The sequence below is a fragment of the Mytilus californianus genome, unplaced genomic scaffold, assembly GCF_021869535.1.
Source record: "Mytilus californianus isolate M0D057914Y unplaced genomic scaffold, xbMytCali1.0.p SCAF_4, whole genome shotgun sequence".
NCBI lineage: Eukaryota > Metazoa > Mollusca > Bivalvia > Mytilida > Mytilidae > Mytilus > Mytilus californianus.
In genome coordinates this window covers 106,219,038-106,246,800 of record NW_026262690.1, presented here as the reverse complement: position 1 = coordinate 106,246,800, position 27,763 = coordinate 106,219,038, and the positions used below count along the sequence as shown (strand labels likewise).

The window sequence follows — 27,763 nt, the reverse complement described above, 5'->3', positions numbered from 1 at the left end:
TGTAATGTTTTAAAAACATTTGCATCAGGTATGCTTGATACCAAAGGTTTTTAAGGATAAATAGATACAAATATTTGAGAAACACTCTTAAAGAAAACACACTGAGAAAATGACGAAAAGCGGATGGTCGTAACTTTAAGTTATCAGCATTTTCAGATTGAAGACGCTGAAACTGAATAGTATTTTTGCTTTTTTTTAACCATGCTCCCATCGGATAGAAAAAAATATCATTAACAATAACGTAAACAATGCCTATTTCCGTCAGAAAAAAATAACATAAATAAAAACAAAGATGGCTCCCTACAATGAAAAAATAGGAGCAAAATAAATGACATAGATGAGGGTAACTGAAATGTTGTGACAATGGTAACTTTTTGGTAGGAATTATAGGGATGCCCATAACTATATAAAGACACAGGTAACTTTATTAAGAAGCCAAATATTACAGACATATTCAGAATTGCTTTGGCACTGACTGGCATTATGTTACATGTATATACATTCTGATAAAGGACTAGGAACAGTTACGAATTATATTATTTTTGTTTTGAAAAATTATGCATTGTTTATCTTAAAATCATGAACATTAAACACACAATTAGTTAAGCTACTTGCTGTTTAGACTTGACAAATTGATGAAATATAATCTCTCATGTTTAGATCCTGTAACTTGTTATGTGCATCCATTTTCCTCCAGTAAAAACAGAATAAAATACAGTCAGAGCAAGAGAATCTTTGGTTTAATTAAGGAGTTGTGGTATTATTGTCAAAACAAACAAAACAAATATCCAACAGAGACCAAATGACATGGATGTAAACAACTATTAAGTAACGGTATGACCTTCATTTGATGACCAAAACCTATAACGTACAGTTAGTCTATAAAAAGTTCCATCATAATGATTACAATATGTGAAACAATTCAAAGAGAGAACCAATGATAAAACAATGAATGAAAGTAAATATTGTCGACAACATCACAAAACAACCACTTAGTTACAGACTTCTGACTTGCGAATAGGAACATCAAGAATGTGGCAGGGTTGACAATGTATGCAAGCACTCTACACTCAACCTAACTTAGGACAGTGGTGCAACAGCACAACATAAAAACAAACTGTACAAATCAGTTGCAAAGGACTTAATAGTTATCAAAGGTACCAGGATTATAATTCAATACGCCAGACGCGCGTTTCGTCTACATAAGACTCATCAGTGATGCTCAGATCAAAATAGTTATAAAGCAAAACAAGTACAAAGTTGAAGAGCATTGAGTACCCAAAATTCCAAAAAAGTTGTGCCAAATACGGCTAAGGTAATCTATTCCTGGGATAAGAAAATCCTTAGTTTTTCGAAAAATTCATAGTTTTACTCATCAGATCAGCAATATCTGAAGCTTAACTAACCCATATATCTTTATTTAAATAAGAACTATGGGTTTGTATGTATTATTACTTTGATATACTTGTACAATTTTAGCACAAACACCATTCTATTACCGACCAGTCGACGCTTTCAACAATGTACTGTACAAACACCAACACCGGGCTTAACAACCTCTGCAAAATAAATTTTTAACCAACTTATTACTAATGTTGTCTATACATTTGCATGAAATGGCAATTATCTGGATATTTTGGGACGTGAGTAAAAAATATTATCTCCAAACAAAAATTGACCTCAATATACCATAAAGATAAGCACAGTTCACTAACTTGAGTGTTGTTATTAGAAGCCGTTCGATATCATTGTGCTAATTTGACAGTTGCAATCACACAGTCACCACAAACATGTGCGGATTGATCTGAAACTCACCTGAGACATTTCAATGCGGCCATCTGCTTGACTTAATTGTCCGGTGTTACTGAAAAAAAACATTACAATAATTTATAGTCCTATTTGAAAATAAATGTATTTAAACGAATAACTAGTTTGTAAAACCTTTGAATGAAAGTGTACCTCACGAGGAAAATAGAATTATGAGTAAAATGTGATGTGGGGTATTCTTGACAACTAGACACTAACCAAATGTCAAGAAACTTTATATTATCACATTTTAGTCCTATCTCCATCACAACCTAGTGCAATGGCCCAGGCTGCTAGCGGTGGTTATGAAATCCCAGCCCGGCTACGTACCCTTCACAACCTAGTCATCCAGTATGCCTCACAAGGACAATACGAAGTAGCTGTACCCTTATGCAAACAAGCATTAGAAGATTTAGAAAAGACCAGCGGCCATGATTGTCCTGACGTAGCTACCATGTTAAATATTTTGGGGCTTGTATACAGGTAAAGTTGATGCATTTAAAAATGATTGCAGAAAGTGATGTTTAAACCATTATGAAAATATTTTGAAAACTACATAAGATGCATTGAAAAAAGTAGTATTCTTATGTTTGGAGCCATATTGATTTGTTCCATGGTACTCACGTCATCAGAGCATATGGATAATTGATTTTTATGACCCGCTAAGGATAGCAGGGCATACTGTTTCCAAGATTGTGCATTTGTTCATCTTTTTTATCAGGGTAAGTTTTGGTTGAAGATAGTTTATACCATGAAGTTGTCATAATATACACTTGAATCTTAGTACCTTGTTCATTATAATGTTATCTTTCTAAAATATATGCCAAATTAAGATTTTTTTTCTTGAATGGGCACATTCTTTTTTAACATTATATATATTGACTGAGTGGTCAAGTTTCTTTTGGTAAAGCACCTAACCATTGTTCCTGTTTTTATATAGTTAAAGATTATTTTTTGTTTTTGAACTCAACATATTTTCTCGTCCTTTTCTTATCTCTGGGTACAAAAATCACAAATAATGTGTAAATATCTATTTTCTGAGACAACACTAATGATTTATGACATTATTAGTTCTATTTCTTCATGACTTTAAAATAAAACCAGAAAGGGTAGTAGTTGAGGTCAATGTCAGTGAAATGGAGATTTCGAAGAACTATTTGAAACTGATACAAATTATTATGATAATAAAAATGTCATCATAGATGGTGGAAATAGCAAATGATCAAATTAAATAACTTTGTTTCAATCATGAAATTGGTAAAAATTAAACCCTTCACAAAGAATTGAACACTTTGCAGTGTAACCTTTTCTGTAAGTACAAATTGGTAGGATTAAAGAAAAAATTTGTTGTATATCAGAAATATTTAAAGGACAAATTCATTCACAAAAGAAAGGAATTTGTAAAAATCGACCAGTCATTATCCTGTAGGCAGACTGATATAGATATAATACTATTGAAGCAGTGGCATTGGCTTTGCAACATAACACAAGGTTATTACATCTGGTGCTTTTATACTTCCCTTCATCAATAAATGTATATATGTAAAAATGTTATAAACTTTTAAATGAAAAATAGATTGGTATAGGGTTGTTTAATCCAAAACTCAAAAGCTTTTGTTTCTCCCCAGAATTTGTTATGTTATGTACACATGTGTGAGGTGATGATCTTCCTTTTAAACTGTGTCATCGTGAAATTTGATGGAATGAATAAGGGTTGACACAAAAATAAATGTTGACACAAAAATAGATGTTGCCACAAAAATATAATTTGACACAAAAATATAGGTTGACACAAAAATTAAGTACATTAGGCAACAAGAAACCCATATTTGGTCATTTATCCTTGTATAATCAAAATAATTCTATTTCTTTCTAAATCTTGTTGGAAGTTAAAGAATAGTATTGAATTTTTTTTTTTCAATTTCCAAAACAGTGCAGTTTAAAAGGGTGTCGTTAATCTGTTTTCACGTGTTTGATTTTATTTTCTGTTGCTTTTTTGTAGAGATCAAGGAAAATATAAAGAGGCTGGTAATCTCCTTCACGATGCCTTAAAAATACGAGAAAAAACATTAGGATATGATCATCCTGCAGTGAGTGCCCTATTGATATGAATTTTGGAAGATAGTTTGATGTATGTAAACAGCTAGTAGGTCAAACATCCTAAGAGAAAGTTCATAAAAAAGTTTGGCCCTGAAGCATGAAAATTACATATTTACTATGATTTTCTGAGGAATTTGCGAATTTTTTTTTAATTTCAAAACTCGGACTATACCAAATTAAATTTTCTAGGATTGCTGCATTACTATATTACATCAAACTCTCTCCCTTCTGTAAAACATCGGATTGCTATTAATGAATACAATATGTAGTTTGAAATTTGCACAGACCAAGGAAAATATAAAGAAGCTGCAAACGATGCTTTAGGCATCCGAGTGAAAACGTTAGGAAATGATTACGCAGCTGTGAGTTCTTGTACTGCACGTATAACCCATGGTGGCTCATGTTGTACCCAGGAACATACACAACCTGTGCATTGTCATTCTCACAAACCCATTAGATTCTTTTCATCTCACAAAGATAGCCATTCTTTTCTATAATATATTTTCATATCTAGAAGCCAAAATAATCTGCTTTCTCTGAAAACGAAACAACCTTTTCATATTCTATCTTTAGAAGACATTCATTGATCTATGCACTTCTAATTTCTGCGTAATAATGAGCTATTTGCACACACTTCTTTGAGATATTTTGTATTTTGATATATAGGAACTTGTAAACAATAGAAACCTTTGAAGAAAAGAGTAAAAATGTGACTATTTCAAAAAAGAAAAAACAAACTTGTGCTGTTATTTTATACAATGTACAGGTGGTGTAAAGCGGTTTACCTGTTTATTTTGGTGTTTATTTTAACTGTTTATTATTTTCTATTCAATTTTATACGGAGAGCGATGGGAAATTAGAGGAGATTATGTTGCAGTTCATTGTTAAAATGATGTATCAAGTTTAAATGTGTGCATACCACATCTTCTTATATCTATGAATGTCGAAACTAACTTATGTGTTATATTTTGGACAATTTGGTTCCTTGTTAAACAAAGGGGAGGGGGTTGAAATTAAAAAAAAAATGAAATGGTATAATTGTTTTTTTTTAATTATCTTTTATCTTTAGTGGGTTGGAAAGGTTTTCATTTGTGCAAAAACTGTTTATTGTACTGTACATATGTTCTGTTGAATGTATTGTCAAAGCATGAATTATTGTGTGACATGTTTCAGTTTCATGAAAATAGTTCTAAAAGTATTCATGAAGTTTGCTGAATTTCTAACTAACGTAGCTTTAGTTGTTTAGATGGTTAGATAAATCATTTTACTAGACCTTGTCTAGATTTATCTTCCTGGTTCACTATAAGTTCCTCCACGAGGGCTTTTGACCTAAACCTCTAAGTAGTTTCAACAGCAATATCCAGGTACATTTAGTTATAAAACTATCTTTACATTATGGTGGAAAGGAATGATGTTGTTGTTATTTGTAACTGTACTATGTTAAGTTTAGATAAAAAAAAAGGGGGAAATCCATTTTATTGTTTAAAGTGATTTCAGATTGTCATACAATACACATGGTTATTCGTAATTTAAATATACATATATATCATAATGGAACAAATATATTCACTTGTAGACACATGGATATCTTAACCCACGTAATACTAAATAATTTGAATATTATTACCTGTATAATGTATTGCCCTATGTCAAATAACAATTCTGCACTGTCTTCAGTTTTCCACGACACTTTTCGCTGTCTTTAGAAATAAGACGATGTGGTATGAGTGCCAATGAGACAACTCTCCATCCAAGTCAAAGTTTATAAAAGTAAACCATTATAGGTCACAGTACGGTCTTCAACACGGAGCTTTGGCTCACACCGAACAGTAAGCTATAAAGGGCCCCAAAAAATTACCAGTGTAAAACCATTCAAACGGGAAAACCAACGGTCTAATCTATATAAAAAACGAGAAACGAGAAACACTTATGAACCACATCAACAAACGACAACTACTGAACATCAGATTCCTGACTTAGGACAGGTGCAAACAAATGCAGCGGGTTTAATCGTTTATATGGTACCGAACCTTCACCCTTTTTCTGAAACAATAGTGTAACATCACAACATAGAAAGACACACTATAAAATATCAACTGAAATAGCTTAACTCAATCAAAGGACATATTAACACCATTGAACATACACTGAACAAATAAATTTGACCTATGACACAATGTAAATACATAATAAATTGTTCCTTTTGATATTATGTAAGGACCATTTAAACGAAAATGCTCTTCTTTTCTCCTGTTTTGATTTAGCAAGTAAGTAAGTAATGACTTTATTTAAAGAGGGTGACTCAATTAGCATTCACTAATCTACCTTGAGGCCCTCACGCACTAAGAACAAACAGTACAAATATTACAAAGCTTACAATTTTGAACATATTATGTAGATGCAATATTTATGCTAACTATACATTATCGTCTGTAGAACAAGAGAAAATTAAATTCATATATATATAAACATAAAATACAAAATCATTAGAATATATGAGTGAGTTGTTATAAATCATTTACAGTCAAGAAATCTACACATTTTTGTTTAAAAGTGTCCAGGATTTCACAACATTTTATTTCATTTGGTAGTTTATTCCAAAGTATTGTGAAAGATTTCTTCATTGAATTTGTGTTCGGTCGCACAACAGCTAAATTATTATTTGCAGATAACCTTAGATTTCTACTTTGTAGGTTAACAATTGGACAACAAAGTTCCTTTAAGTAAACAGGTGCTTTATCGTTGATAGCTCTTTAAATAAATTTTTACTAGGTGTTAGTATTGGTGCATCAAGTATATTCCTTGGAGCTCTTTTCTGCATTTTAAGAATTTTTTGATATCCATCTTCAAAACAATTTCCCCATATTGAGCAACAAAAGTCAAATATGGGCAGAATATAAGCATTATAAAACAGCTTTCTACTACTAATATCCAAAAATTTCTTAATTCTAGATAGCAGTGCGATACGAGAACTTAAGTTTTTACATGCATAGTCAATTTGAAATTTCCAGTCCAAATTTTGGTCAATATATACACCCAAAAGTTTCTGTATTTCAACGGGTGTGATTGGGCTATCTTGTATTGATATATTCATAACATTTCCTAGCAAAGTCCGTTTCTTATTTGTTCCAATCAACATAGAAGTAGTTTTTAAAGGATTTATAACCATCCTATTGTTCAAACACCAATTATGTATGGTGTTGTTATCGTAATTTAATTTTCTTTCTAGCACTTCCTTATTTGTTCCATATGTATGAAGTGTTGTATCATCAGCATACATATCATTGGATGTATGAGTGGCTTCTAAAGTCATGTCATTTATGAATAAAACAAACAGAAGGGGACCTAAAATAGACCCTTGGGGAACCCCATATTTGATACATTTAGAATCTGAGGCTGTATTACCAGAGCACACTTTTTGTTTTCTGTTAGACAGGTACGACTCAAATCAAGACTTTGTATAAATGTAATTTATGGCAGAGAATGTCGTGATTAACCAGATCAAAAGCTTTTTTTAAATCTAGAAAGATTGTTCCTACAACATTGCCATCATCAATACATTTAAGCCAGGTGTCAATTAATTTGGTAAGGGCTGTCTGACATGAGTGTTTAGATCGGAATCCAGATTGTGCCTCATGTAATACTTTATATTTTGACAGATATAGATAAAAATGTTTTTCGACATGTTTTTCAAATATTTTTGATAGAGTAGAAAGTATTGATATAGGTCTGTAGTTTTCTGGCGTGTGTTTATCACCATTTTTAAATATTGGATTTACTTTAGCTAATTTAAGATTTTCTGGGAAAACACCTTCTAGTATACTTAAGTTTATTAAATACGTTTTACTTGGGGTTAAAGCTTCCGATGACAATTTGATGAAAAACGAACCAACTTCATCAAGTCCAGTCGCTTTGGATGTTTCTAGTTTAGAAAGTAGTTTCTTAGTTTCATCTAGCTTAATAAACGGAATCTTAAATTTAACACCAGCGGGTATCTTTATCTTGAACATAATCATTTAATTTATTTGCTTGAAAATGTGTGTTATTTGTAACATATTTATCACTTATTGTTGTAAAGTGTGTGTTGAAATGATTTACTATATACTGCATGTTATCATATTCTTTATTGTCAAAATTCATGGTAGATGGAATATCATTTTGTGCTTTGGGTTTTAAATCTTTAAGTAAAGTCCAAATTTTTTTAGGTTTTTTATAATTTTCTATTGCTTCCTTGAAATAGGACTGTTTAGAGTTTTCTATTAATTTTGTACATTTGTTGCACCAATAACGGAAGTTTGTCCGATCCCTCTTGCTTTGATAATAGTTTCTTTTCTTTTGAGCGTCTTTCACCTCATCTGTTATCCAATCTGGTTGGCGTATATGTTTAATTCTTTTAACTTTGACAGGAGCGTGTCTGTTAATAACTGACAGAAATAGTTTATATGTCAGTGGCAGATTGATTGTCACTTATTTGTTCTATTTGAGCAAAATTTGTCTTATTTAAATCCTCCAAAAAATTGTTTTCATTAAAGCTTTTGAAACATCGATATCGAATTTGTTTATGTTGTAAGCTTGGGATACCTTTTTGGTTTATTTTTCTCGTAATGCATACTGGATAGTGATCACTAAGGGCTATTTTGGCGACATTTGTTTCAACTATATGTTCAGGGTGGTTAGTATAAACATGATCAATGATAGTACTTGATTTTGATGTGATACGGGTAGGAGTATCAATTAATTGTACAATAGATTGTGTATGTAAAAGACTTCCCCATTTATTGTTCAAGCATCCCCCCTCCCCCACTGTAAAATCGATATTGATATAGCCCATTATCATCATTTCTAGTTCTAACTCATTTGCCTTCTCGGTTTCCTTTTCAAATTCTTAAATCCACGATTGTGGCATATCAGGAGGTCTGTTGATAAAACATACTAAAAGGGATTTAGAGTTTTTGAAATGTATCTGAAGCCATTTACTTTCCAGTGAATTTATTTCTAAGTCAGTTCTTCTTTTGTATTTTAAAGAGCTAGAAACATAAGCATTTACACCCCCTCCATTTTTCTCACTTGTTTCACACCGATCTTTGCGTTCAAGTTCAAATCCTTTAATACTAATAAAGTTGTCTTCCGTGTTACTTGTAAGAAATGTTTCACATATTCCCATAACATGTGTGTTATTTTTTTGATTTATAAATAATTTCATCTCATCAAATTTAGATAGGACCCCTCTTATGTTTAAATGAGAAATTTTAATCCATTTTTCTTAAGTCCAAAATATGTTTCTTCAAAACATTTTATAGTTTTATTTTCACTATTTTGAATTTTTGTTGCTTCTATTGATTCTTTTCTTTTATTATTTAAAGATCTTTTGTTCTTTAAAGTAATGTTTTGTAAGTGTAAGGTTTTTCTGCACTTATGGAAGAATAGTATTGATCGTTTTCAATTCCTTAACATTTACATTCAATATGATCACACACGGTACATATGTTATGTAAAATGTTATGTAAACATTCAAATTTGTTCATTGTTTGCAAAAGAAAAGTTTCGGCATAACATGGATCGCCAGTGTCCTAATTTGATGAATACCAGCATTTTTTCATTTAATGTCAAAATTTTGAGCAGGTCCAACACTGTATTTTTGTCTTATGGCGGTAAAATCTAGAATTGTGTCCTTCTTCGCCACAGAAAAAACAACCACCGACGTGAGAATGGTTAAAATTTATAGTTGTGGTGTCCAACTTTTCTTTGATGACTTTGACAAGTGTATCGTATAGTCTGAGAAGTGTTGCCGTTCCTCTGTCTGTGATGTGAATTCCGTCACGCCAGATTTGCTCGCTGTTAAGATGACCATTTTGTCTAATAAAACTTCCGACTGTTTGTAAAAATTCCACATCATAACTTTCGGCTACTTTCCCAATTATGTGGTTAACGATTTTTACATTTGCATCTCCTCGTGCATGTGGACATTCGGCTAAAATAATTCTGGCACTCCTAGTTGTTTTACGAATTATATTGATCATATTTACAAATTCGCATTCAACGAGTTCAGGATCACGCTTGTTGCTAGCATCATTGCCTCCTACTTGTATGAAAAAAGTTTTAAAGTCTTTTAAATCCATATTTTCTAGTTCGTGTCTAATGTGTGATGTATTAGCCCCACGAATTGTCTTTACCACGGTGTTTTTCGTGAGTCTTCGAGTACGCATCCTTTGTAGGATTGAACTACCAATTATTAGTGTTTCTTTCGGGTCATTTAATTTGACTGTTTTTTCTCTTTTATTTTCTCTAGCATGTTTAGGTTGATCATTTCTCTCTTGTTTTGAATTATTATTTTTTTTAATTTTTCATGAATTTCTTTTCCAATACTTTTGAATATGTTTTCAAACCACAAAATACAACCTCCTCTCTGAATGTGAAGTTATTTTGTAGATTCATGCAAATGAAGCACCATTTTACTATTCTCAAATTTAGTTTCATGTACTAATCCATTTTTGTGACGATTTTTAAAAAGAAATTTTTCAATTCTATTAAATAAAGTCATCTTTTGTATCTGGAATACTTCAGCATTTGCAAATGTTATTGTAATTGATGATGTTTTGTCAGTATAATCAGTGATATCATAATACTCACAGTTTGAAATGTATATTTTTGTATCATCCATTGTTTGTCATTTAATTAATTATCCGTTATAATTTATCACTTCTAATGTAAGTCATTTGTTAAAATTAATCTGTTCAACATATTTATCCATTTTTTTCAGGTTTTTTTATGATGAACTTTTGTTATCTAAATATAAATCCAGGAGCTTTGGAAAACACGTCTGCCTTCATCTAGGGAAATGTCAACTTTTGACATATCATTTAACCTTGTCCTCACCAGAAAATAGGAAGGTGTAAAATATTTGCAAATTCGTTCAATTCCTTATTAAAATTATTAACAAAAGTATGCATTATTTCGTAAATTAAAGGTGAAAAACAAACTAGGCGTTTAGTATGACGTCCATTTTCACTGAACTAGTACACATTTTATTTAGGAGCCAGCTGAAGCCCGCATTCGGGTGCGGGATTTTCTCGCTGTGTTGAAGACCCATTGGTGGCCTTCGGCTGTTATCTGTTCTTTGGTCGGGTTGTTGTCTCTTTGACATATTCGCCATTTCCATTCTCAATTTTAGGACACAAAATGCATAATCAATGACTGGATAGTGAAAAAAGTAATGCAGTATTTTGCCTAGGTAATACTTGGCAACCTGAAATATATTTTTCTCTCTAAAATCTATTGACAGGCTTTTACTGGGATAAACAAGTTTTGAAGAATTTCAATTAACTATATATTCTTCCAGCAGAAAATCCTATTATGTACATTGTTGATTTAAAGTTGTAATCTTATTTCATGAATATATTTGTTGAATTAACAGGTAGCTGCAACATTAAATAATTTGGCTGTGTTCTATGGCAAGAGAGGGAAATATAAAGAAGCAGAAGCTTTATGTAAACGTGTTTTAGAAATAAGAGAAAAAGTGAGTATTGGCATAGTGAGAATGTGAAAAATAGAAGTATTTTCTGTAGGCATGGAGCTTTCGAATTCATTAAATGCAGTTATAACATTTTACTCAAACGATCACCATTTTCTGACTGTACTTATGATAAAAAGGATATATTCTAAACAAAATACAAAATTAGAATAGTTAAAAGTCTATATTGAATGGATAACACCGCAAATTTCTGTAACAGATTTTAAAATGTATGATTGCGGTGTGTTTTCTTTTGACGGAATACGAATGGATATAACAGTTTTGTATTCTAAGGTATGCAACCATCTAATCGTAAATCTTCAAATGCAATATTTTTATCTACTAAATGTAGATATGTAGATCTTTAGTCAGATAATGAAATTTCTTAGGTTTGTTTAAATTCTGTGTATATATATTTAGCATTATATTTACAGGTACTTGGTAAAGATCATCCAGATGTTGCCAAACAGCTTAATAACTTGGCTCTTTTATGTCAAAATCAAGGAAAATATGAAGAGGTAAACATTCTTCAAAAAATTTACCATAGAGCTTCAAAATAACTTGGTATTATATTCATTTGACCTGAATAACAAAAGATTAAAGACAAAGGCCACTTTTTATCTTACAATCATATCAGTTATTGATAGATATCAATGATTGTTGTTTAATTAGATTCATATGTCTTGTCAACTGCGTAAGATATGATTATTTGAACATCAAGTACGGAACAAAATTACAGAGCAGAATAAAAAATTGTTTCTTTATTGTATAATAAAATCCAGGTATTTCATGACATTTTGTTTTACATATTTTAAATCTTAGGGAGATGTGAGGTATACATCAATGAGGCGGCAACCCAGTGACACAAAATACTGGAAATCATCTAGAAGTCAGCATATTGCCTTCAAGAATAGACATAAGTTTATGAATGTATATTCTTGTGCAATATTTTGATTAGAAACCATATGAATGTGAAGGTAGTGGTCAACACCATCAGGCATACAAAATCAAAAAGATGACAAATGATGAATTGAATGTCAATTTCGTTTTCGAAGATTTCAAAATAATATTTGTTATTCAATTCGATTTATTTTGAATTTGTAAATATAATTCAGGCTACTCTAACTATAGAATGTAAATGCTTTATCAGTTAATTAGTTTGAAAAATCAAGTTTACACAGGGTTAGAATTATTTGTGATGTACATGTATTTATTGTGATTTATCCAGGTAGAACAGTACTATCAAAGAGCTTTAGAAATATATGAAAGTAAATTAGGTCCAGATGATCCAAATGTTGCTAAAACCAAGAATAATTTGGTAAGGATGGCCGTACAATGTTGTCTTGTGCCTTACCCAAGAAGAACGTTTATTTGGATGCTGTATATTGCATGTGGCTAAATTTGATTTTATTTTGAAATATATTATGTTTTCACATAGGTGTGGGGCTTCAGATATAGGTAGAATTAAACAATAATTCATTACAGCATGTGGTTGGATTTATTAACATTGGTTGGCCTTATCTGTTGGCTGATATTCCTGTTACTAAAATGGGAAATGTATCGGGGCAATTTCCACAGTTTGCCTTATCCATGGTGTTAATGAAATCAAACCATGGAATTTGATGATTTTTTTTTTCCATTCTGTTATAAAAATATGCTACAAGTTTCTTCGCAAAAGAAAAGTGTGTGGTCATAGAGTTATCCTGATTGTAATTTGCTTAGTATTTATAAATTGCTGTATGTAAGACGTCATTTAAGATTACCTTTTATATAAAGAAAAATCAATATCTCTTTTAACCATCTTAAAATTATATTTATGTTTGCTCAAAAGCAATTTTTTAGAGAAGCAATTCTAATATAAAAGAAGATTGTTACGGTTAAATTTTTCTTTTCTGACTTAAAATATAACTTTCGATGTTCTGAGAATTTCAATTAAAACAAACCATGTCTCTGTTAAGTTGCACCTTTGTGAAGACATAAAACTGTTTATATGGAATATTATTTCTTTTGCTTGTTTTATATGTTGTGTTATGCATGATTTTGGTTGATTTTGCAGGTTGAACATTTTTAGAAACATATTTGAAACGTTTAGGTACAGACGATTCTAATGTTTCTAAAACAAAAAAATAATTTGATAAGGTTTTATTTTAGCTACGTTCTCTTCCTTTTTTGCCTTTTCGTGACTTATGTTATGTTGTTATATTATTTTTATGATTTCTGAAGAATTATTTAAAGTGTGCAAACAGCATCTTTTTCATAAATCCAAAAAATTGGTCTGAACAATTTTTTTTTAAAATTGAATTTTCTATAAAAACCATACATATATATAATTTAGACTTGTTTATATTTTTTCGTTTGGGCTTGTATTATATTTGCCTTCGGGTTTATATGATCCGTTCGTCCTATTTCGACTCTTTCAAAATTCAAGAGTCTATCCTAAATTGAGGTAAATTATATGGCATCCAAATACTGTTTCGATTCCTAACAACCTGAAGAGACATTAATTGTCGAAATCCGGATATGGTGTACAAATTTTTGCACCTCATGTTTGCGGTATACCATCTTTTCCGCAAGTTTATTGTTTTCTGTTTGGTAATAAATTATTATAAGATCCATTTTGTTACATCTGGTGATCCGTTTATTTGGCAATCGCCAATGGCAGTCAGCAGGGTTTAAGAACATCAGTTGTTCGACCTGCTAGTCAAATGCGTTTTGTTAAAATATACTTTTTCACTTTTTTGGTCTTTTGGAAAATGTTGTTTGTGCTGTATTTAGACCCCTCTACCAAGAAATTTGTTTTGCATGCACAAGTATAAAAATTGCGATTTTTATCCAACGCAATCATAGGTTTGAACCTTGTTTTCAATTTAGACTTGTTTATATTTTTTCGTTTGGGCTTATATTATATTTGCCTTCGGGTTTATATGATCCGTTCGTCCTATTTCGACTCTTTCAAAATTCAAGAGTCTATCCTAAATTGAGGTAAATTATATGGCATCCAAATACTGTTTCGATTCCTAACAACCTGAAGAGACATTAATTGTCGAAATCCGGATATGGTGTACAAATTTTTGCACCTCATGTTTGCGGTATACCATCTTTTCCGCAAGTTTATTGTTTTCTGTTTGGTAATAAATTATTATAAGATCCATTTTGTTACATCTGGTGATCCGTTTATTTGGCAATCGCCAATGGCAGTCAGCAGGGTTTAAGAACATCAGTTGTTCGACCTGCTAGTCAAATGCGTTTTGTTAAAATATACTTTTTCACTTTTTTGGTCTTTTGGAAAATGTTGTTTGTGCTGTATTTAGACCCCTCTACCAAGAAATTTGTTTTGCATGCACAAGTATAAAAATTGCGATTTTTATCCAACGCAATCATAGGTTTGAACCTTGTTTTCAATTTAGACTTGTTTATATTTTTTCGTTTGGGCTTGTATTATATTTGCCTTCGGGTTTATATGATCCGTTCGTCCTATTTCGACTCTTTCAAAATTCAAGAGTCTATCCTTAATTGAGGTAAATTATATGGCATCCAAATACTGTTTCGATTCCTAACAACCTGAAGAGACATTAATTGTCGAAATCCGGATATGGTGTACAAATTTTTGCACCTCATGTTTGCGGTGTACCATCTTTTCCGCAAGTTTATTATTTTCTGTTTGGTAATAAATTATTATAAGATCCATTTTGTTACATCTGGTGATCCGTTTATTTGGCAATAGCCAATGGCAGTCAGCAGGGTTTAAGAACATCAGTTGTTCGACCTGCTAGTCAAATGCGTTTTGTTAAAATATACTTTTTCACTTTTTTGGTCTTTTGGAAAATGTTGTTTGTGCTGTATTTAGACCCCTCTACCAAGAAATTTGTTTTGCATGCACAAGTATAAAAATTGCGATTTTTATCCAACGCAATCATAGGTTTGAACGTTGTTTCCAATTTAGACTTGTTTATATTTTTTCGTTTGGGTTTGTATTATATTTGCCTTCGGGTTTATATGATCCGTTCGTCCTATTTCGACTCTTTCAAAATTCAAGAGTCTATCCTAAATTGAGGTAAATTATATGGCATCCAAATACTGTTTCGATTCCTAACATCACTGAAGAGACATTAATTGTCGAAATCCGGATATGGTGTTCAAATTTTTGCACCTCATGTTTGCGGTATACCATCTTTTCCGCAAGTTTATTGTTTTCTGTTTGGTAATAAATTATTATAAGATCCATTTTGTTACATCTGGTGATCCGTTTATTTGGCAATCGCCAATGGCAGTCAGCAGGGTTTAAGAACATCAGTTGTTCGACCTGCTAGTCAAATGCGTTTTGTTAAAATATACTTTTTCACTTTTTTGGTCTTTTGGAAAATGTTGTTTGTGCTGTATTTAGACCCCTCTACCAAGAAATTTGTTTTGCATGCACACGTATAAAAATTGCGATTTTTATCCAACGCAATCATAGGTTTGAACCTTGTTTTCAATTTAGACTTGTTTATATTTTTTCGTTTGGGCTTGTATTATATTTGCCTTCGGGTTTATATGATCCGTTCGTCCTATTTCGACTCTTTCAAAATTCAAGAGTCTATCCTAAATTGAGGTAAATTATATGGCATCCAAATACTGTTTCGATTCCTAACATCACTGAAGAGACATTAATTGTCGAAATCCGGATATGGTGTACAAATTTTTGCACCTCATGTTTGCGGTATACCATCTTTTCCGCAAGTTTATTGTTTTCTGTTTGGTAATAAATTATTATAAGATCCATTTTGTTACATCTGGTAATCCGTTTATTTGGCAATCGCCAATGGCAGTCAGCAGGGTTTAAGAACATCAGTTGTTCGACCTGCTAGTCAAATGCGTTTTGTTAAAATATACTTTTTCACTTTTTTGGTCTTTTGGAAAATGTTGTTTGTGCTGTATTTAGACCACTCTACCAAGAAATTGTTTTGCATGCACACGTATAAAAATTGTGATTTTTATCCAACGCAATCATAGGTTTAAACGTTGTTTTCAATTTAGACTTGTGTATATATATATATATATGTATATTGTTTTCTTTAGAGCTAGCAGTTAATATGTTTATTAAATAAAAATACGCCTCTCATTTTGAAAATGTTCTAGAAGACAGGATTAGATGCTAGTTTTTTTTTTCCATCTTTCCAAATACATAGATAGAGTAAAGACAGAAACTCAATGCCTACGTGTTCGCTTTTAATGCTTTAGTGATGAAGACATACAAAAACATTTTGCATGTTTAATTTTGACCTCATTATCATCAACATCTTATTTATTGATCATTCCAATAACATACATACCTATATATTGACACAGCCTTTTATAGAGCTTATTTTAGGGGAATTTTAATGTAAAGCATACAGTATCAATTTGAACCATGTGACAAAAATCTATCATATTTCCTTTGTTTGTATAACATTTTGTTGTCTTCCTTGTGAGGATTAAATTATCAAAGTATTCCCGGAAAATATAATTCTGTATGTTTTGTATTTTTATCATTTTTACATGCTTTATGAAGTCAATCAAATAAATGATGAGGGGTGTGTTTAACGACCATGACTGGCTATAAAGCCCTCACACTGTCGATAAAATTGGCCCCGTCCATGCTAGTTTTTGTTTACCTTTTCTCAGCATGAAAAAAATACTATCCCAGAATTGTTTATTAAAAGTCAGTAATTGTGTAGTTAAACTAGTAAAAAAGTATAACAAAAATACCGAACTACAAGGTAAATTCAATAAGGGAAAGTTCATAAAAACTGAAAAATTCCAACTTTATCAACCAACGGAAATTAAAAAATCTTTAAATTTGTATTTAGCAATGCATAAATATAGGCAGAATATATAAAACAGCTGAAGATGTTATTTCATGATAATAAATGCATGTATTTATTTCTGGAAATCTTGAAACAACATACTATTCTGCAAGATTAATAATGCAATTTTAGCTTATATCAGTAGAATATTATGTACAAAGTTTCAGTAATTTTCATGGTTGGCTACTCACATTTTTTGCAATAATTTAAACATTGCGTATTTTTCAGAACTTTAGGTTTTTGTAAAATTCAATGGGAAATTCTTACTTGATGTGATACTGTTACCCTAAAACTACATTGAAAACAATGTTTGTGATAAGTTCAGAGATATTTATACAAAAACTATTCTTTTAAATAAAAAAAGAGTCAAGACAATCGATTGTGAGTCAAAACTTTTATGTGAAAAGATTATGAGTAAAGAGTTGTTAATTTTAAGGCAACGAAGTTTGAAGTAATTTGTTAATTCATGAACGAAAAATGATATTTTATGATATTTTTACACACACTTATACTATTTCAGGCTTCAGTTTATTCAAAACAAGGAAAATATAAGTTAGCAGAAGCTTTATATAAAGAAGTACTTACCAGAGCACATGAAAAAGAATTTGGAAAAGTTAATGGTAAGTTTTATTTTAGTGTTGTATCATGAACTCATGGTGGATTCTGTGTGTAGATCGCTACATAATCTTTTTGGAAACTGTAAACTGTTAAAATCAAGTTTCTCTGTATATTTAAGATAAAGTTCTAGATTATCGATGGTTTCTCAGCTAGCCCTGAAAGTTTGAAAAACCATTGATAATCTGTTTTTCGCTGTTATCGTAGGCAACGTCAATGACGATGGCTCATGATGTCATACGTTCTCATTATCTGTGAATATATGGCTTCTGCTGTAACACTTCAATGTGATTTGCCAAATTAGGTAAAAAAGCTTATGAATTTAATGATATATTTTTTAAAAGATCAGGTTTCATGGAAAAGTATTCTACCAGACAAAGAGACCTCATTCAACAACCTAATATGTAATATGTGAAGAGAGATATAAAGAAGATCACAAACTTCATTTATAGAGCCTTCATGCAAATGTATGCCACCATAATTTTTTTCTTATCCACATCAATTATTTAGACTCTTACAATTTTTGAACATCGTGAGTGTTTTTGAAAATAAGATCTTGCTACCGATTCCATTGGTCGATAAACAAGTTTGTTTTTGAAATTGATACAAATGCTTAACTTGCTTTAAGGCAATAGCCATGTTTAGTAAATATTAAATTTATATGAATAAAATCTATACAGTATCTTAAAGAAGATAAGATTTGATTATTTTCAGTTATATGACTACCATGGGTTCAGACACAATAAGGTGGCAAATATTTTTCAGGATGCAATAAAAAAATAGTTATATCTGTCAAGCTCTATATTTTACATATTGTTAAGAGTTGGTAGTAAAACAATAGTAACATACTATTTTGTAATGTATAAAAAGATCTTTGTGAAGTATATGGTACTATTTGATTTAACTGCAAATTTCATTGAATCAACATTATATGTTTTAGGTGATAATAAGCCTATATGGATGCAAGCTGAGGAAAGAGAAGAACATAAGGCAATTAGAAATATATCTTTTGGCCAGGATGCATTTATCTAATTATACGCCCGTCAAAATTTTGACGGGACGTATTATGGTATACAAATGTCGTCTGCCCGTTTGTCCGTCTGTTCGTCTGTCTGTCTGTCCGTCTGTCTGTCCGGCGTAAACATGTCGCACCGTAATTTTACACACTTCTTAGTTCTATTAATCTAAAGATCTGTATACTTTTTGGTTTTGATTCAAAATTTTATTTTAGAGATATTGAGTTTTTTGAAAAAAAGGGGGGTTTTCGCATGTCGCGCCGTATGTCAGAAACTATTTATGATTATTGCATAAAAATTCACACACAAGACGACGGGCGTATCATGCGCTCATGGCGCAGCTGTTTATTTTTCTTTTGTGATTGTGGTTGTACTTAATGAACCTAAATTATGTGAAAGAATCTTCTAGTATGTTCAAATGTAGTTGAAGTGATATTAAACAGATCTGTAGGAGAATGGTAATTCCAGGTTTATATATGTGAATGAAAAGATGGGCTGGTGTAAATATCATTGAGAAAAAAACATGTTAACACAAGTAAACCAAAAGAAGTTTCATAGTGGTCAATATAGTGTTTTAGTGATGAACATCTGAAGATTTGACATCAATTCCTAAATGGACAAAAACACTTTTAAGTTGTGAAAACAACAACTATTTTTGGACAAATTTATAGTGATAAACATATACATCATGTACATAATACATATACCACACACCTTAACATCATGGTTTGTTATTGTAGATATAAAGTTTTATTTAGGTAATATTTTTCTAAATTTATTTATGATATATTCCAGGGAAAATTGAAATATGGCACACCAATGCCTGAATATGGTGGTTGGCATACAACTGCAAAAATAGACAGGTATGTTAAATTGTTTACCGTGGTCTATTTTTTTCTTGTCATCAACCTCCTCTATCTGTTATCATTAGGAGTTTTTAACCTTGTTGATTCCTTCAATTTTAGATAATATAATCGAAGATTTTTCAGAACAAAGACTTTTATCTATATTTTCCAGTTGATTGGAGCTTCCCTTTTTCAATTTATGCTGCTATATCAAGCCCAAGGTTGTGAACTAGATTTGAAATGTGGGAAAATATAGAAATGCCAGGTTTTTTCTGTAAGTTGTATTACCAACTCGACAGTAATAGAAAAGAAGGATAATATGGAAGATATAATCAGTGTAAAAGGGGTGCACTCAGAATTTATCAATAGGTAAGTTACGTTAAATAACAAAAAATAATCATGATTAACTAAATCATCAGTAGCATAGTCATGTTGCATAATGGTAACATATTTGTCGCAGCCTTTGGGTGGGGAAGGAGGTGGGAAGCACTTCAATTCTTATGTGTGAGCAGCAGAGACATCCAGTTCCCCACTGTTTTTATATTTTTCCAATAACAAAAATAAATACCCTATCCTATTTATTATGAAAAAATATATCTATATATCTAAAAATATATAATTACTCGACCTTGTCACATACCACAGAGTAGACACTAGTGACGTTTTCAACCGGCTCATCCCTGTATACGTTTTATGCAATTGTTTCTAAATATGCGATGAAAGCTACTTGAAAAATTACATTACAAAACCCTTGTTCCTTCCTTTCCTTAGGAAAATGGAAGTAAAGAATTGTGCATTAAGTTGTGTATTGAGTTGCGTAATAAAGTGTTTGTTCAAATTATTTAAAAGAATACCTCTTGTATTGTATAATTGACTTCAGGTGTAATACCACCTTTGTTTTTCCCCTTTAGTCTTTGTTAAATTTGCACTTTTCAAAAAATTGTGCAGAATTTATCTTTGTTTCAAATAAAGAAATACTTTGCATGAGTAAAGTTTTATCCTGTCCAGTACTACAGACAAAATTTTACATAACATTTCATTGCATATAAGATCATAACCATCACTGGAAGTTAACCAATCAAATTTCCACCCTTTCTTTCCTGTTTACAAGCTTTAGTAACCATGCAACCTCAAGTTTCCAAAATATTTTATAGAAACACCAAACAAAAAAGAATGGTGCTTTGAAACACCCAAGATATATGTTTATGACTCAGAAATGTTTTACTGCAATGACATGTAGGATTAATTTCCTACAACTGTCAAATTCAAGGAAATTTTTTTCAACTATAATTACTTTTGATCAACACTACATAAAATTAGTCTGTAAAATATTTGTCAAAGATGAATGATAAAGACTCAATAAGATGTATTTTTTTTCAAAGAAAAGGCCAAAAAAAAAAATCTATGAAAATGATTGTATGGTTTTATTTACGTGTAAAATCAGTGTCATATTCATCCAATATTAGTCAATAATAAATGTTAATTTAAGTTACTATTATCGGTGATTTGAAACAATAAAAGCATAACTGTAACTTGAGCATTTTCTACAATTAAATATATTTGTTCATGTTTTTTATTCACCATTATATTGCTACTTTTGGGGGAAATTAATATGTCAAATTCAATAAGAAACATACTAAAATAATGGTCTAATATCTAAACAAATTGGCTTGACCATAGCACCGATGATGCTTTGGTAAGATCAGGAGCAGCTGTTATTTCTGCAAAAGTAGGCATGCATTGTTTGACATCTTAATGCATCATGACCATATTATTCAAAATGGCGTCCACATATTCAAATATAAAATAAAAGCATAAATTATGAATAAATCTATTGTAATGTCTTAACTATGAAAACAATGTTCCTATACACACAACAATCATTGTTTGCTGAAATCAGATGGTCAATGATTAGTTTTCAAATTTCATTGATTGATTTTGTTGCTTAAAGTATCTTATTTCTAGTGTTTGAGACATATGACAAATAATTGTTGGATGCTTAAAGTTTAAAAGAACGTTGAATTTATCAATCGTGTAATGAAAGATAAGAGGCAATTTTGTTCTTGTTTTAAAATATCTGTTTGTTAATGCAGTCTGGAACCGGAGAAAAAGAACATCACCAGTCTACAGTCTTCAGGTTTTCCTGATGATGGTGACGAAGTTTGTCAACATTCAGAAGGTATTTTATTGAGCCAAAATATCAAATAAAGTAAAAGAAAGGAAAAAACAATAGATTTAACAGTTCTAATATAAGTGGAGAAAATAAAAATATGACTTCAGACTGCTGATCAATAAAAATCTAATGTTTTAAAAACATTTGCATCAGGTATGCTTGATACCAAAGGTTTTTAAGGATAGATAGATACAAATACAAAAAAAACCCAAATATCCAACAGAGACCAATGGACATGGGTGTAAACAACTATTAAGTAACGGTATGACCTTCATTGATGACCAAAACCTTTAACGTACAGTTAGTCTATAAAAAGGTCCAGCATTACAATATATGAAACAATTCAAAGAGAGAACCAATGATAAAACAATGAATGAAATTAAATATTGTCGACAACATTACAAGACAACCACTGCGTTACAGACTCCTGACTTGGGGATAGGAACATCAAGAATGTGGCAGGGTTGACAATGTATGCAAGCACTCTACGCTCAACCTAACATGGGACAGTGGTACAACAGCACAACATAAAAACAAACTGTTAAAATCCGTTGGAAAGGACTTAACTCATCATATCAGCAATATCTGAAGCTTAGCTGACCCCATATAATTTTATTTAAATAATAACTATGGGTTTGTATGTATTATTACTTTGATATACTTGTACAATTTCAACACAAACACCATTCTATCACAGACCAGTCGACGCTTTCAACAATGTGCTATACAAACACCAACACCGGGCTTAACAACCCCTGCAAAATAAATTTGTAACCAACTTATAACTTATGTTGTCTATACATTCGCATGATATGGCAATTATCTGGACATTTTGGGACGTGAGCAAGAAATATTATCTCTAAAGAAAACTTGACCTCAATATACCATAAAGATAAGCAAAACTCACTAATTTAAGTGTTGTTATTAGAAGCCGTTGTATGTCAATGTGCTGACCTGACATTTGGAATCAACCAATCACCACAAACATGTGCAGGCTGATCTGAAACTCACCTGAGACATTTCAATGCGGCCATCTGCTTGACTTAATTGTCCGGTGTTACTAAAAATAAACATTACAATAATGTATAGTTCTATTTGAAAATAAATGTATTTAAACGAATAACTAGTTTGTAATACTTTGTATGAAAGTGTACCTCCCGAGGAACATAGAATTATGAGTAAAATGTGATGTGGGGAATTCTTGACAACTAGACACTAACCCAATGTCAAGTAACTTTATATTATCACATTTCAGTCCTATCACCATCCCAACCTAGTGCAATGGCCCAAGCAGCTAGTGGTGGTTATGAAATCCCAGCCCGACTACGTACCCTTCACAACCTAGTCATCCAGTATGCCTCACAAAGACGATACGAAGTAGCTGTACCCTTATGTAAAAAAGCATTAGAAGATTTAGAAAAGACCAGCGGCAATGAGCATCCTGACGTAGCTACCATGTTAAACATTTTGGCTCTTGTATACAGGTAAAATTGATGCATTTAAAAATTATTGCAGAAAGTGATGTTTAAGAGACCGTGTATAATTACGCCAGACTTTTGTCATTTCAAACTGAAAAAAAAAATGATTTTGCAAAATGCTCTACAAATTTTAATGTTAATTGGTTTGAAAAATGTAACAAGAATGTTTTGAAGTCACTTTTGAAAAGTCATTTTCTTAATGAGATTTGTAATTTGTAATTTTCATGAGATATCATTTTTGGATTTCACGAGGATATTAAAAAAAATTATGATAAGTTTGTGTTAAAAATGATTTAATTTATCAACAGTTTGAATAAATTAAAACATTTGAATTTGCTTGTTTTAGAAAAAAACATATTTTAATCTCATTCTAAAAAGCAAATATTGAAATTGCTGACCTTTAGCATTTTTCAATTTGATTTGACATATTGAAAAATGAAAAATGCTCTAACGTGGAGCACTTTTCAATTTGACTTTTAATATTGAAAAATGAAAAATGCTTCAACATGGAGCATTTTTCATTTTGACATAATAAATTGGAAAATGAAAAATGCTCTAAGGTAGAGCATTTTTCATTTTACTTTGCAAAATTAAAATTTGAAAAATGATCCAATCGGCATCATTCTTTAAATTTTTAATAAGTAGAACAAAATGAAATTTGTTTCAATATACATGATATAGGTGTTTTAAATTTTCAAATTGTCGACACTATTTTTAAATGTTTCATTGTTTCTTTTTTTCTTTTTCCTTGTTTTAAGCAAATATCTTGAAGAACTTGTTAATGATGTATACGTGTGCACTGTGTGTGGTATCAACTAATTCCGAACATGAGTACTGTAGTAAACTAAAAAGTACGATTATGACCAAAAAGATGTAAATTTTTATTAAGTAATTCACCCGCAGAAGACACGACTGTAGACCTACATGTGTGTGGAACATGCCAAATATCCTTATATATCCGCAAATGTACAGATCTAACATTGTTTGGCTGCTGTTATTTAGAAGAATTATCTATACAGAATGTGTTTTCAGCCTTGTATCCCCATCACTGGTGATCCGATGGATAAAATCTGTCGTAGAGTTGTCACTGGTTCAGACGTACTTAGATATAGGAAGATGTGGTATGAGTGCCAATGAGACAACTCTCCATCCAAGTTACAATTTATGAAAGTAAACCATTATAGATCAAGGTACGGCCTTCAACACGGAGCATTGGCTCACACCGAACAGCAAGCTATAAAGGGCCCCAAAAAATTACTAGTGTAAAACCATTCAAACGGAAAAACCAACGGTCTAATCTATATAAAAACGAGAAACGAGGAACACGTATGAACTACATAAACAGACGACAACTACTGTAATCAGATTCCTGACTTAGGGCAGGTGCAAACATTTGCAGCGGGATTAAACGTTTTTGTATATATATTATATGATAGCATTGAGAATGGAAATGGGGAATGTGTAAAAGAGAAAACAACCCTATAAAAGAGCAGAAAACAGCTTAAGGCCACCAATGGGTCTTCAACACAGCGAGAAAATCCAGCACCCGGAGGCGGGCTTCAGCTGGCCCCTAAAAAAAGGTGTACTTGTTCAGTGAAAATGGACGTCACACTAAAATCCAAAATATAAATGAATTAAAATTGAAAAAAAACCAGGGCTCCTTAATTTGGACAAGGGTTAAATATGCTTTGTGAGATCTATACCATCACCCTATACCTCTAGCCAATGTAGGATATACAAACACACAACAACTTGCACAGTAAAACTCAGAGTCCGATGTTGTCGGTTTATGTGGTTTGTCAGCTGTTAAGTAGTTTTGTCTTTTATCGTTTGTGTATCATTCTGGTAACAATGATTACAGTAAATTCTTGAAGAAACTAACAAATCATACATAACAATCTCAACATAGTTATGTAGAATGGAAAATTCCGCTACGACGTATCATCATTATGTTCGTTTTTTTTCTTTCTGATATGCATCCCGCGGATCTTATCATTTTGCATATGTTTTCTTCATACATTCTTACAATTAAAATGTACGTTGTATTCGGTCTTACTATTCTATCTGTCCATCTGTTTGTTCAATATATATAATAGAAAAACATGTTGCAAGAGGTCTACTCAATGATCTATCCATAAACTTCTGGGTATATCGTAAAAAGAAACTGGACGGAAAGGGCTCAAATTCGAATAAAAAAGTTGTTTAAAGTTACGAATGTTGAAAGGCAGAAGGTGGAGTTCCAGACATATCTCCTTAGGGTACCCCATTGTTAAGAAACAGTTCATTATCTAGTGTAGGGGTAGGCTTTTCCCCTAGAAGAATCGTTCGTTTTAGTTAGGATGGCATAGTCACGTCCGTTCGGAATCTGAAGGGTAAAAACGATGCCTCATGGAAAATGTCACGCTGTTAACAGGTTAAAACCCCCCTTTAAAACTCTTGAAGGGGTTCGTAGTTGGCATTTTACAAGATTAGATTCTCGTTTCTATCCAACATGCCCACATTTCAATACAAAATTCCAAATTCCACGCCCTTCTTTGTTGTCAAACCACTTTGCATGAATTACATTTTGTGTAATTTGTTTACCGAATAGTTATAAAATATAAGCCACTAGACATGATGCATATATTAATGAACTTATTAAATCAAACCATCTTTAGAGTGTCCCAACTAACTTTGTTAAAAACATAGAAATAATCGAATAAATATATGAATGTTTAATAAAAGTAGCGCATTATTGTTGCAATCTATGTATTCAAATCTGTATCCCCTCAACATATTTGACGAAAGAATCCACCTTAGAAAGCTTGCAGTATATGCAGTTGTAAGCTTATCTTGTCTAATTAGTGGACGGTCTGTTAATCAGTATTCACTGGATAAAAGAAAATATAAAGGATATGCGTCGAATATGCATGCCATATCTCGCAAAACATTTATAACGTTTCTGAGGTGGGGGATAAGCCGCCTCACTTTGAACAACCACCTGAAAAATCCGCCCTTGTATTTATTTCCAAAAAAATGGTTGCTTGAAACTGAAATCAGACTTGACGAGAAATCGCTACTCACTACCGAATCATGTCCCAAACTGAGATATGAAAGTGATGGAGTTTTCTCTGATTAAGATATACAAGTTATATCTTCAGATGGAACATATTCTTAAAACTAAATTGTTTTTTTTTTTCTTTGGTCCTGGTAATATTTAAATGCGTTAAGTATACGTCAAACGTCTACCAATTCTAAAAATTGCCTCATAATATACCGATGAAACGATTCGTAGAGTATTTTCTTGTGACTGTGATATTGATATATTAAATAAATATAAACTTGAACAAACAAACTAACAAAAAAAGATTCAGAACATGGGAGAATGTCAATGATAACTGTACTGGGCTGCATTTAGCAATTACAGACACAAACCCTTCCTGTGCGTACAACGGACGGACGCCAAAGAGTGATTATCGATAACAATTTAACAGTTTATTAAGCTTAAATATGCTATATATCAGAACACTCCTCAATTCAACTTTTATATTTTGTACCAATACATATGCATATATCGATTCTTATAATTGAGTCTGTTAAATGTTTACTGCACTTGCATACAACACAAAAAATTGTCACGGGGACGATCTATTTAGAAAAATGAAATTTCTCTTGAAAAGAGTCTATGACAGATATTTTTATAGCATTCAAGCTGAAAAAGCTTTCATCGTAGATTTTCTGAATCTGGTTTGTCTGCACTTACTGCAATGCTATGCACAGATTATTGACTTTTGCGATTGCAGTGAACAGAAAACCTGTAAGTCTGAAATAACAGTAACCCATTGGTGAATATGATGATATGACAATGTCAATGGTGATAATGACAATTTCAATAGTGATAATGACGATGTCAATGGTGATGTGAGATTTTCCGTCCGTAAAGTTGTCTATTTTTATGGAGCCTGTGCATATCGTTTTTAGTGGTTTCAATATATACATTTTTTTAATTTTAGTTAATTTATATGTTTTGGAGTTTAGTGTGACGTCCATTTTCACTGAACTAGTACACAATTTTATTTAGGGGCCAGCTGAGGACCACCTCAGGGGTGCGGGATTTTTTCGCTGCGTTGAAGACCCATTGGTGGCCTTCGGCTGTTATCTGCTCTTTGGTCGGGTTGTTATCTCTTTGACATTTTCCCCATTTCCATTCTCAATTTTATGTTTTCTAAAACCTGGCAAAAAATAAAGCATGGATGGAGGCGTTCTAGTAAAGCTTGTATTGAAATTAGAAGTTTTCCACAAGTAAGTATTTTCTATTAAAGGAAAAAAGTATTACTCCTGAAACATTAATTGTATCATTAACAAAAGAACATTTTAATATTAGATATCTATATTTAAACTATCACCAACAATACA

The 27,763-nt window shown here is 31.6% G+C and overlaps 1 protein-coding gene across 45 annotated transcripts in view; it reads left to right on the top strand.

Moving 5' to 3' along the window:
• The window catches only part of LOC127739004 (kinesin light chain-like), a 247,710-nt gene that overhangs the window by 91,607 nt on the left and 128,340 nt on the right, over window positions 1-27,763 (top strand). For 4 of the 45 annotated variants that reach the window (XM_052250568.1, XM_052250571.1, XM_052250569.1 and 1 more), the window contains exon 10: window positions 17,762-17,861. The exons of 30 other annotated variants lie outside the window; for them this stretch is intronic. In XM_052250568.1, the coding sequence (XP_052106528.1) occupies window positions 17,762-17,861 (100 nt within the window). Of the gene's footprint in view, window positions 1-3,808; window positions 3,897-11,320; window positions 11,423-11,850; window positions 11,935-12,644; window positions 12,735-17,761; window positions 17,862-27,763 lie in introns of all 45 variants that reach the window. 11 more of the 45 variants (XM_052250552.1, XM_052250554.1, XM_052250567.1 and 8 more) reach the window with 6 other exon arrangements.